Below are 12931 nucleotides of genomic sequence, written 5' to 3'. Positions count from 1 at the left end.
GGTTTGTTCATAGAAAATGTGACAATTTAAAAAAAATCGGTGGTATACCACAATCATTTATTAGAAATCGCAATTAATATCAAATCACAAAAATTTAATTACTTATTTGAAATTTAGTTTATGAAAAATCATTAATATCAACAGGATACTTTGTTATGAGATCATTCAAACTAATATCAGGACCTTCCAATATATATCTATAAATTATAGTGTCAGAAATCAAACGTTCATTTTGGTCAAAATATTCAATATAATCAAACAATGATCGTTGATTAATAGTCAATTTTTTTCCTATTCGCCATTCTACTATAGCATAATCAATTTGTTCAAGCAGTTCTTTATTTTCATCGCCATTCAATTCATCAAGATGAATGATTTTCGCTCCGCCAGCTCGAAGAATATTGGCACAAGACATTAGCAATGTGAGATCAAATTTCGTATCATCGAATAATAATAGAAATTTATAACCGTGAAACATTGATTGTTTGTTCTTTCTTAAATAATTATTCCATTCGATTGCCGATTTCATTAATTTCGGGCCACAAGTACCGAGTTTTTCATCATGAATTCCATTACCCCATTGATATTCTTTCTCGGTCAATAATGTTTGTTTTTCAATGGAATCTTTTATGTAATTTGGTTTTAAAATAAATGCAGCTGCAGCTATTGCAGCATAAACTTTTTCTGTTCCATGAGGTTCGGCAAGAATTAGATGAGTTAGTTCGCCAGTGACAATCGAATCATTTTTTATAATTACTTCGGGAATTTTTTCACTACAAAGTCGAGAAAGGCGTAATTTTTCTTCTTTTTCAAATCCGGAAAACATGATGGTAGGAATAGGTTCAATTATTTCCCATTCTTTCTCATTTTCATCCTGAATATTAGAATTGCATTCATATTCGTCAACTTCGTCATCGTTATTTGGAATTTCATTTTTACTATTAAATTCTTCACTATTTTCGTCATCATTATCTGTAGAGGTTGAAGATTGTTCAGAATCGACCAATGCATCATCGTTATCTACATCAATTTTGTCAATTTTTGATTCAGTATCGATGTGATATTGATCGAATGGTAAAATATGCCCAGTTTCGAATGAATCATAAATCCACTGAACCCGAACGCATGGTACATTCATCCTTTTTGCATATTTATATTTTTCACCTTTTGATGAATGCAATAACAAAATTGTATTCTTTTGATTCGATTTTACCATCAGTGATGGGCGATAATTGCCGCCATTAATTTCGACAAGATTTTTTATTTCTTCACGTTCTTTCATCGATAGCTATTTGCAAAAAAAAAAAAATAATAATAATAATAATAAAATAATTAATGTCAATAAAAAGATGAAAATCATATGTTCATACTCCTGAAACGACAATATTAAGCTTGTGGAAAATCGGCAACCGATATTTGGAAACAATATTCATTTCACCTGCTCGTCGATATTCGTATTGATATTTGGACCAACACATTTCAATCCATTCAATGTTCATGATAGGTATATTATTTTCTAATGCTGAAAGAGATTTTTGTGATAATATGGAATCGGTAACCAAAAACGAGGTTGTTGCATGTAAATGGCAATGATATTTGCCAGACATCATTTCTATTTTATTTTTTATTTGGTTTTGTTTTGTCGGTGATAATTGTGAGCTAGTTATTTCTAATCCACGCATACATTGGCTAAATATGGGCCATGATCTCATGGGTATATTGGTGAATGGCTGCGAACAAACATTTCTATAACAATAGTTAATTACAAGTGGATTGATAATTCGTGATTCTTTATTTCGTAAATATTCAAAAGGACTATTAGAATTGATAAAGTTTTCCATGACAATTCGGTAGGATATATCTTTAGGTGAGAGATTTTTCATTTTTAAACAATCGAAATTGATCCATTCGGCATGATAATTTTGATGATTTACAAAATCGAATGCTTGCTTCATTCGTTTCGATTGATTATTGACATTTTCGCCATTTTCTAATAAAAAATAAAATCTTGATCTATCCTTTATATCCATAATTTGATTAAAAGTTACAGATTCGAAAACATGACAAACTGAAGTGTTAGCAAAGGGAGAAAAAATGTTTATTTTAACAGATCCACTACAAATTTAGTCGAAATAGGAACATACATGCAACAGCATCTTAATTTGTCTGAGGTCTCGAAATTTCTCGGGCCCAACTATTGATTAGACAATCATTAATTTTAAGATTTAAGAATCGAAATAATTAACTTACTTGAAATATTCTTGGTGGTGTCTTCTCATATGATCATGAAAATTTTTTTTTCTACTAAAAAATGTAATTCTTCCTGATCTCGAACACAAAAAACATTTGATTAACAAGCCTTCGCTTGTCTGTCGAATTCTTTTTTCGCTTTGATTTAAATCATCTATCATTTTTTTATAATCAGGATCATTAATTGCTACTGCTGTTGAACGTAATCTATGCATGATTTGTTTTATTTTAGTATTTTATTTTGAAATCTTACAAATAATTCGAACTGTATATGGAGTCGATCAATCGAATTTTTACATAAAATTCGAAATGTTCATGAAAAATATAAACTAGTGTTGTTTCTTTACTCTTCATTTATGTCTGTCGTTATACCTCATGATAAATTTTTTCTAATTTCGCGCCCGAAATTTTCGGCAAACAATCTACCCCTAATAAAGTGCGTAATTGTCATCCAAACTTTTCAACTACTACTACTAATTTCCAAATTATTTTATAAATTATATATTTTCTATGCTTCTTCATCATCCTTAATTTTTGAGAGTGCATTTGTTTTTCTGGAAAATCAATTTTCCATTAAAAAAAATGATGACACAAAAAACAAATTTGGTTGTCGCCTGAACGCATATCTTCGTAAATTTTTTTAATGTCCAACATCATGAAAATCTTAAAAATGGATAATGATAATGAAAAAATTGATTGGCTCGCTGTTTGCTCCCGGAACAATATTGAAGCATGTAGTTTCACCGATTTTATAAAAGAAAAGATTATAAATGATCATGACGGCGATTCAATTGAATCAAATAATAATAAAGATTATATATCCATTATGAATAGGTTGCTCAATAATTTTTCACAATTATCTTTTGAAACTGAACCGATACCTGAAAAAAAATTTCGCTGTCATATTACTTACAAAGGTAAAGATGTTGAAGGTATTGGATTGTCGAAAAAAGAGGCCAAACAAAAGACTTGTAAACGGTTGTATGAAATCGAAATCGGTCATGAAAATCAATCCCATATATCAAGATCCGAATCTGAAGAATCAAATTCAAGTTCAAGTCCAAGTCATTCAGATTCATCTGTTCTAAATGCCCCATCATCAACATCGGAAGAATCTATAAAACAAACACTTATTGTAGCATTACCAATGACATCATCAACGACAACAATCGATTACATTTCTGATTTACAGATTTTCTGTTCAAGAAATCGAACATTTATCTCTATGCCTGAATATTCATTCAAACAAGTTGATCGTACATTTCATTGTACATGTTATTTACAACCTAAAAATGATATTTATCAACCATTCAATGGTCAAGGTCAAGGTGCAAACATGAAAGAAGCAAAAAAACAGGCCGCCAAACAAGCATTCATTGCTTTGAAAACTTTTTTTGGACAAAAATTATGTAATGAATAAATTTATTTATTTATTTTATTTAATCATTCAAAATCAATTATTATTATCATATTTTTTTCTGTTTACAATCATAATTTTTTTAAATATATATTCTTTTTAATTAAATAATAATAATAATAAAAATCCATTACAATTATAAGATTTTAGACACATTCAGATTCACAATATATAAATTTCTTCTCTCTGTTTTTTTTTTTTTTGTTGATGTTGATGTTGTTTTGTTTTTTTTTCATTCAAAATCGATAATTAAACACAAAATATCGGTTGATGGAGGGGGAACGAACAAGTGAAAATAAAAATGAAAATTTATTCGCGATGATCAGCGAGAGAAAAAAAAACGAGAAGAAAAAACTTTGTATGGAAAAAAAATCGGAACGAAAAAAATACACATAGATTTACAGAGAAATTATAAGATAAAATATGTAATATTCAAATATTTATATTTACGCGATTGTGAACAAAAGCAAAAAACAAGAGCAAGAAAAAAAATCCTTATGTAATAATAGGTGTGTGTGTTTTCGTTTTTAAATCTTGAATTAAAACAATTCGATTACAATATCATTTCAAATATCCATTTGTGTGTGTATGTGTGTGTTAGGTGTTTTGATATTCATAAATATGACGAATATTGTTTGAATTTTAAAATTTATAGAAAGCAAAAGAGAAAAAAAAAATTGTACATTTCAAATAAACCAAAAAAAAAAAAAAAAAAAAATAAGAAAAAAAATTACACACATATTTACGAGATATTTAAATCAATCAATGATCAGGTTTAAAATATTTGAATATTTGGGGGGTGTTTTTACTGCTGTTCATCTATGAAATTTTTATCGTTTTTTGTGTTTTGTTTTAATATTGATTTTAATGATGATTAATTGATCGATGAAGAGAATTGATGGAACAAAAAAAAAGAAAAGAAAAAAATCAAAGAATATTTTGTTTTGTTTTGATTCCTTTTCAAAAAAATAATTTCAATAACAATTTCATGTGTTTGTTTGTGTCTGATATTTATAGGTTTATATAGGGATTGAATGTATTCATGAATGTTTTTATCTGTTTTTCATTGAACTAATTCTTTTCCGGCATATCATGCAACACGTGTCCATCACGAGAATGTGAGAGAAAGAGATAGTGAAAGAGCAACAAAGAGATGGAGAAAAGGAAGGCAAAAAATGGTCGAGAAAATTAAACAAAAAAAAAAAAAAAAAATTTTACATTTTACACACAAGCCCACTTTAACATACAGAGAGACAAAATCAAACAATTTGGGCACTTTGGATTTAAATTTGAATTTTTCAAAATTTGTTTTCTGTGTTTTTGTTTGGTTTTTCACAATTTATAATTTAAATATATCACACTATACACCATATTATTATTCATCATCATTATCGTTGGATCTTTTGAAACATTTTTTTGGATGTCAACAAACAAAAAAAACAATATAGACAAATAAGCAAAAAATTTATACCTAAATTCTGTCATTCAAATCGATTATTGATTTCAATTTTCTTGACTAATGAACTTGGGAGATCATCAACATTATCATCATAAGATCAGAAAAATAAAGAAATCACGGATAAAATTTTGTACAGCAAACAAAAAAAATAATGACTGAAAAAAAATTTTGTACAGGAAAAAAATGAATTTAAAAAAATATTTATAATCCAAAATCCAAAGATTTCCTGATTCTCTTCTCCCGTTACTCATTCTCTATCTCTCTCGTTGAAATATTGATTTAGGACTTTTCTAATGTTTCTTGTATAAGATATCGAAACAAAACCATCAAAATTCAATGAAAATTATTTTTTGTTTTGTATGAATGTGGTTGGAAACAAAGTGAAAAAAATCTAAACTATGAAATTTTTTTAAATTGTTAATGAGAATGTGTGTGATGTTTTTTTTGATTCAATGATTGGTTATTATTTTGTGAAAATGATAAAAATAAAATTTTTTTCTTCTTTTTTTTGGTGACCATGCACACAATCTTATTTATGAGAAGAACTTACTTATCGACTGGCTCATTATTACAGCCATTCGTATTGGAATTTGTACCGGTTGTTGATGTACCAGTAACTGTCGATGATGATGATGCTGGTGCATTATCGGTCAATGGTGCTGAAACAGCAGCTGTAGTTGTCGTCGATGATGACGATGATGGTGATGTTGTTACGGCAGCAGACACTGCAGCATTAGCTGATTTCGAGCCAGTGTTCATATATTTATCCAATTTAGCCAAAATATGTTTACCATAGGTAAATCGACGTAACGATGAAACATGAGGCCGTATTCGCAATAATAATGTTTTCCGTTGCTGTGATTCAGCTACTTCGATCATTTTTTGTACAACATAATTAGCATATTGATCTTTCATCATAGTATATAGAGCACTGTGCAAAATATCAAAAATTTAGAATCGATTCAAATTTTTAAGAAAAATACACTTACTTATCAGGATAATTACAAACTTCTTCGATTAGCATCGAACGTTCAGAACGCATGGCTTGCGTGATACATCTTTCTACTACATTGCTGTTTATAACAAAAAAAACATGAGTTTAGACTGAAGATACCACACAATTTCAAATGTGTTTACCTTGCAAATTTATGTTGCGACAACGCCAGAACCTTACCACGTACCATCATAATGATTTTAGTTTTATCTTCAGGTCGACCATGTTCAAGTACATGTTGTACAACATAATTACCATATTGATCTTGTACCAATGCTTCAGTGTGTGTATGTAATTCTTGCAAAATGCTTGCCGTTTGTTCAGGATTACAATGTTCCAAAATACGTTGAATAACACGACATCCATATGGATGTGTTGATAATGCGTGAACCTGGTTTGATAATAAATAAATATATTTAGGAATGAATGATAATCATAGATCAGAATACCTGGCTTTGAAAAGCATTGATGATAAATTGCAATGCCGATGGCTCAATACATTCGATACATTTTTGCACAACATGATTGCCATTTTGATCTTTAACACATTTGAGAACATGACCATCTAATTCTTTTACAATCTCTTTCTGTTGTTCAGTTGATATCGATTCCAATGCTTTTTGTATAACGCGACAGCCATACATTTGTAAAGCTAAATCCAACACTGATCCACGGATGGTTTGAGCCAATGCTTGTTTCTGTTGTGGTGTACCAAATTCAAAAAATTTCTGTATAACATAATTTCCAAACACATCGGTCATTAGTTGATAAGCTTGGCCAATTATCTCATTAAACACCAATTGTTTCTCGTCATCGGAAGCCCTTTCCAATTTTTGCTGAATGAATCGAGATCCATGTTGATCCTGAGAGAATTCAACAATATGCTCAGTAAGATCATGTAATGTTAAATTAGGTAAGCGTGAATTTCGAAAATCTTCCAGCAATGTCGAACGCCCAACATTCTTATCGATAGATCGTCTAATTATATGAATAGTGATAAATAATAAGCATTTTGATCATACATTATGAACTTACGTTCGTTGATTGTTGGCTCCACTAGCACCACCTGTGGAACGATGACTTGCCCCTGTATTGTTTAAAATATAATTATTTGCTTGCGAAGGATGATGATTAACCGGTGTCGGCTGATGAAGACCACCACCATTGCTAAAATGATGCAAATGATTCGATGAATTCAATGATGCTGCCAGAGCATGATGTGAAGAATGAGCCGCGACCGCTGCAGCTGCTGCAACATTATTAAATGAATTGTTCAAATTGGCCGAAGCAAATGGATTTTGCTGGTTAATCAATCCATTACGATTCAAGAATTTGTTATCGGGTGGTGGTGGCGGTCCTACATTTGGTATCAAACGCATTCCATTCATATAGGCGGAATTAGGTGCAGTGCCTGTCATTGCATTAGGTCCAAATTGATTGACAGCATCCATTGGTGGTGGTGTCATATTACTTCCAGGTGGTGGTAATCCTAGGCCCATTGGTCCAGGTGAATTAATGTATGGATGATGAAATGGAGCATTGTTCAAGCCGTTTGTTTTGGCCGCCGAAGCTGGACCAGCAGCAACGGCATTCAATGCATTAGCCATTTGTCGATTAAAAGCCATACTAGCTTCGGAAATCATTGTAGGAAAAATATTTCCCAAAGAACCCATTCCAGCGGCATTCGATGAGCGATTATCTAATGAATCGCGACGCGGTGAACTTGAATTGCCAAGTCCATTATTACCTATGCCTGAGGCTCCAATAGGACCCAAAGCTAATTCGGATTAAATAATATTAATATAATAGGAGAAAAGAGTTTCGAATAGACATACTGGGATTGGAGAAACCCATTTGTTGCGGAGCTAATTGAGGAGCAGCTTGATTATTGTTGTGGGCATTGTTCATCATTTGTGGATTTGATTGGATATTATTATATGCGGCGGCTGCAGCAGCTAAACCCAATGCTACTGAATTATTTGGCATAGCCGATGTGTACATTTGTTGCTGTTGTTGATTGCCATTTGGACCAGTCGTTGATGCAGCCGCAAATAAGGCATTATTTTGCGATTGTGGATTCTGTTGTGGATTTGCCACTGATACTGCAGCATTCGGTAACATTCGAGCAGCGGCTGCAGCTGCTAACATATTACCATTTCCAGTAGCTGTTTGTAACATGTTCATCTGTGGTTGTGTCATTAGTCGATGAAGATGGGCTGCAGCCTGTGGTGGCATTCGACTTGAGGCTAATTGATCGAAAAAATTTGAAGGAGCCCCAGGAAATGGAAATGGTAATTGACCAGCAGCAGCAAGCGCAGCTAATTGTTGTTGTTGCTGTGCATTGGTACCATTGGTTCCATCATTTGCTTGATTCTGTTGTTGTTGTTGTTGATGAGCAGCGGCAGCAGCAACTGCAAGACTTGTTGGAGATAATGGGCGATTACCAGTTCCAGAAATTGATCGGCCTGATTGTTGCTGTTGAATTCCTGATGATGTTACCGTTTGACCAGACGATGATTGACCTTGCATTTGTCCATTAGAAGTGGTTCCTGGTGGTGCATTAGGCATTAAACCAGTAGGAAACATGTTCCATGGAGCGAAACCATAAGCAGCTGTGGCATATTGAGACATAGACATTGCTGGCCCAGCGGCTCCAGCTGCCAACGCCATTTGGCTCATTGAAAATGTATCTGCTGGAAAATATGGATTTTGCGGATTTTGTGTGGCAGCTGCAAACATATTGGCTGATGGTTGACCACCGGAAGCCGAAGACATTGCTTGATTTTGTTGTTGAGCAGTTGTCATATTTAAATGTTGTTGCTGTTGTTGTTGATGATGATTAGACAAAATCGACATCGCTGATGGATTATTGGGGCCGGAAGCATGACGAGTTTGATGTTGAACTTGTTGATATAATGCTGGATTAGTATGCCCATAGCCATCCATCAACGAATCTGCTGTAGCTGATGGACCCAATGATAATGGCATGTAATCAGAAAATTGTTGCAGTTGATCCATTCCATGCATTTGCAATTGATCGGGATTGAAATCAGCAAAAGCTGCTGCATTCGCTGGATGGTGATGTCCAGGCATTCCCCCTACAGCAGCAGCCGTTGCCATCATTCCATCGAATTTATTCATTAAATGATTTTTCGGTACACCACTAACAAGTTCATCACTATCATCGGAAGAAAGTTGATGCGATAGGCCTGGAGCCCGATTAAAAATTTTTGCAGCAGGATCAATCGAATTTGTGGGGTCATCAGGACCATTTCCACTACCAAAGCCATTAGGAAGGCCACCATTAGCATTAGGATGATGATGAGGTCCTTTATCATTACTTTTACCTCTTGACGATTGACCACCAGTTTGTTTATCATGTAATATTCGTGTATTAAGTCTTGATTCTAGATTATCTTTTGATGGTGAATTATTGAGAACATACTCGGCCATTTTCATTCCGATACCACCAGTATCTGTTGATCGCGGTGACAATAGTGTTCCATCGTTTGCATAAGCACTAGCCGCACGTTTTACCATGATTGGTTGAGAAACAGCATGTTCAGATAGACCTGAACCATTTTCTGCTACCGTTGTTCCAGCAGGTGGTCCAGTACTCCAAGTAGAATCCCGACCCCATTGGTGAACTGGATCGGGTACGGCGAACAATACTTTAGATGGATCAACATCGGCATGATTTTTTGAAGATGGTGTATCCTCAATGCCCCAGATTTTCTTTGTAGTAGAAGCAAATGGTCCTTCACTATCCAACGATAAAGTATTGAAACTGCCTTCAATTTCCTGCGTATCACTTGGTACGTTATTCTATTATATAAGAAAAATTCAAAATCAAATTAAGTTTTACGAAAATTGAAATATGAGAAAAGAAACTTACATCAATCAACGCACTTTCATCGGTACCAAACCATCGCGATGATTTGCCACCATATTGACCAAATTCTGAATTTGGATCTTGTCCACCTGGATTTGGTGGGCGTTGAAACATATACGATACCATAGCATCATCTTGAGTTTTCGGTTGTGTTGCTGTTGACGATAAAGATGCCGATGTAGCGGATGATTCCATCGAATTATTTGCTTGTGTTGTCGATGATGATTGATTAACATTGTTTGAATTTGATAATGAAGATGATTGATTAACTGATGATACACCTTTTGTTGGTGTTGTCGATGTTGAATCAACTAGTTTGGATGTGGCTGCAGCAGTTGATGCTGTGGCCGTACCACTTTGACCATTTAACATTTTGTTGCAATGGAAAATATATATTGCAAACAATAATTATGATGAATGTCAATTTATAATCAAGATGATAATTATAATTTTCTTAGCTTTTTTAAAAAAAATCGATCAAATTTTTCTTAAATATGAATAAAATATGGAAAGACAATAAATTCACTTGAATTGTTAAAATTCATTCAGATTAGTTTGATCAATGCACAACAACAACAACAAGAAATGATGATGATGATCATGAAAAATTCTTTGATTTTGATTGACAGAAAAAATGTTGAAGGAGAGAGAGAAAGAGAATGAAATGAAATTTACAAAATTCTTTTCAATTAATGTTTGTGTATTAATTTTATGTTATCTGTTATTTTCTGTTGTTGTTATAAATTTTACAAAATACTTTGACTTTTCTACTCTGTTATACTTTGACACACTATACAAAATACATTACAATATGACTTTCATACAAATATTCAATATGATGATGATTTTTTTTTGGTTTTTCTTTCCTTTTATGAAAATTTTTCTAGTTTGCTTGATCTTTGATACACTTTACAAGAAAAAAAACAACAACACAAAAAAAACAAACGAAGAATATTTAGGTAGGTAACATCACATCAAACAATATTATTGAAAATAATAACCTTAATAAGAATTCATTCACTTTCGTTTGTCTATACATAATCAGGAAAAACAGCTAAAAAATGGGTAAAAATTGGATAATATTTTTTTAAAGAATATTCTGTACAAAATGGTCATTAGTGTCGTGATGATGAAAAAAAATTATCAAGATTGTTTTGCTTTAAAAAATGTTATTCAAACGATGATCTATAGTCATTGTTTTTGTCATTCATTTTGTTCAATCTGGATGGGAAAAAAATTATGACATTTTTTATATTAAAAACAAATTCCAAGTATACATTTTTAAAAAATTTCAAAAAAATAATCTACCTGCTAAAAATATTCGATGACATTATTGGTTTCTTGACGAAAAAAATGACAATGATGAGTGAGGGGTGTTGGTGGTGATTTGAACAAAAAAAAAACTATGAAATTTGAAATTGATTTTAAACAATTTGGATACAAATGTCTGTCTACATACACAATACACACACACACATTTATTTATTTGTTTTCATCATCTTCATCATTATGATGGCAATGATGTTTGGGTATTTACACATCATGCCATCATCAACAATATGGAATCAGAATAATCAATATTGTCAACTTCTTTGTTTTGATGAAAAAAACCAAAGAATTCTTTTATTGTAATTGTTGTTATAATTGATTTTCTTTTTAAAATTCAGATAGTGATTCAATTCGATTCCAATATTGTGTGTAGATATCCGATTCGTTGTTGTTGTTGTTATGATTTTTAACATTCAATCAACACACATCACTTTGGTTAAATGATGATTATTATTGATGATGGTTATTGTTTTCTTTGCTTTTTTCTGGTGGACATAAAGAAGAAAAACTTTTTAAAAAAAATTTAAACAATAAATTTTCTTTCGATAAAATGAAATTACAACAACAACAACAAGAAATTTCTTCAATTTTAGTGTGTCTTTCTTTCTGTTGAGTGTGTGTGTAGTGTGTATGTTTTTTTTTCTCGTTGTTGGTGATGTCTATATGTTGTTGTCTTTTTCCAAGATCTCGTCGATGATGATGATTATTGAATTGGCCGACACACACACACACAACGAAAATGCCATACCATCACACCAATAATACACGCACACACAGTTTGAGCGTGTATACGCGAATTTTTTTTCTGGATATCGATGGTGCTGGATTTTTTCTTCTTCGTTTCGTTTCGTCTTCAATTGTTGTTCAAGAAAAAAAATTATTATTAAGGGGATCGAGTTATAATTCACACGCAATCAATTGGCAAAGCAGCAGAAAAGATAAAGAAGCGAAACACACAGACACACACCGTGTCAACGCAAAAAAAGCAGCGACACATACGGCATTTGTATGCAAAAAAAAGATTGAAAGGAAAAAACAACACTGATACCTTCATGAATAACTATATATTTTTGATATGTTATGGTCACAATATATTCTGACTATACTAAGAAAAAAAATTGTACTATTTTATCCAGCCACTACCTGAAAACGTGGGTATTTTGTTCAAGAATCGTTCAATTTTTATCGGATATTTGAGATAGGAAAACGTAATAATTGTGACCATAACTAAGAATTGATATTTATTCAGGGGGTGGAAAGGAATTTAAATGAAGGGTAGTAGTATAGTATTATGAATAGTTGATGATAAGTGTTCGTTTTTTTGTGATAATCATTAAACTGTGATATATGTACACATCTGCCGTATCGCAACAACCTAATCATCATCATCGTTATTTTGTTTGATAATGATTCGAATTATCTAAATAACATAATAAATATGATCATAAAGTACGTAAAATTTAAAAAAAAGACAAAATTCATTTGAAATTTTAAATATTAAAAAGACAATTGTCATTATAAATTGTAAAGGCTATAATGATGAAGTTTCTTTTGTTATAAAACATTTTATTTTTGGAATCTAGACTTAGA

The 12931-nt window shown here is 32.0% G+C and overlaps 3 protein-coding genes across 4 annotated transcripts; 1 reads left to right on the top strand and 2 right to left on the bottom strand.

Moving 5' to 3' along the window:
• Positions 1-25: 25 nt before the first annotated feature.
• Positions 26-2393, bottom strand: LOC113792074 (uncharacterized). Of its 2 annotated transcripts, none has more exons than XM_075823085.1 (4): positions 2251-2393; positions 2145-2194; positions 1371-2075; positions 26-1288 (listed from the first exon to the last, which is right to left on the bottom strand). In XM_075823085.1, the coding sequence occupies exons 2-4, from the start codon at positions 2154-2156 to the stop codon at positions 119-121; spliced, it is 1887 nt and encodes a 628-aa protein (XP_075679200.1). In that variant the 5' UTR covers positions 2157-2194; positions 2251-2393; the 3' UTR covers positions 26-118. The 2 variants fall into 2 exon arrangements, with proteins under 2 accessions (XP_075679200.1, XP_027197749.1); XM_027341948.2 differs by having other exon boundaries at positions 1371-2068; positions 2251-2343.
• A 388-nt stretch (positions 2394-2781) lies between these two features.
• Positions 2782-12247, bottom strand: LOC113792115 (uncharacterized). The gene is made up of 8 exons (XM_075823084.1): positions 11321-12247; positions 10016-11233; positions 7956-9945; positions 7156-7897; positions 6570-7098; positions 6264-6511; positions 6116-6199; positions 2782-6057 (listed from the first exon to the last, which is right to left on the bottom strand). The coding sequence occupies exons 2-8, from the start codon at positions 10382-10384 to the stop codon at positions 5673-5675; spliced, it is 4347 nt and encodes a 1448-aa protein (XP_075679199.1). The 5' UTR covers positions 10385-11233; positions 11321-12247; the 3' UTR covers positions 2782-5672.
• Positions 2894-3703, top strand: LOC113792075 (uncharacterized). Its single transcript, XM_027341949.2, has one exon. The coding sequence runs from the start codon at positions 2894-2896 to the stop codon at positions 3668-3670; it is 777 nt and encodes a 258-aa protein (XP_027197750.1). The 3' UTR covers positions 3671-3703.
• Positions 12248-12931: the final 684 nt, after the last annotated feature.

The sequence above is a fragment of the Dermatophagoides pteronyssinus genome, unplaced genomic scaffold, assembly GCF_027571235.1.
Source record: "Dermatophagoides pteronyssinus isolate colony J.1.1.1.1 unplaced genomic scaffold, Derpt_VIB-CSIC_2022.12 sq0023, whole genome shotgun sequence".
In the NCBI taxonomy this organism is placed as follows: domain Eukaryota; kingdom Metazoa; phylum Arthropoda; class Arachnida; order Sarcoptiformes; family Pyroglyphidae; genus Dermatophagoides; species Dermatophagoides pteronyssinus.
The sequence above is the reverse complement of the archived record's forward strand: the minus strand, read 5'-3'. Positions and strand labels throughout refer to the sequence as shown.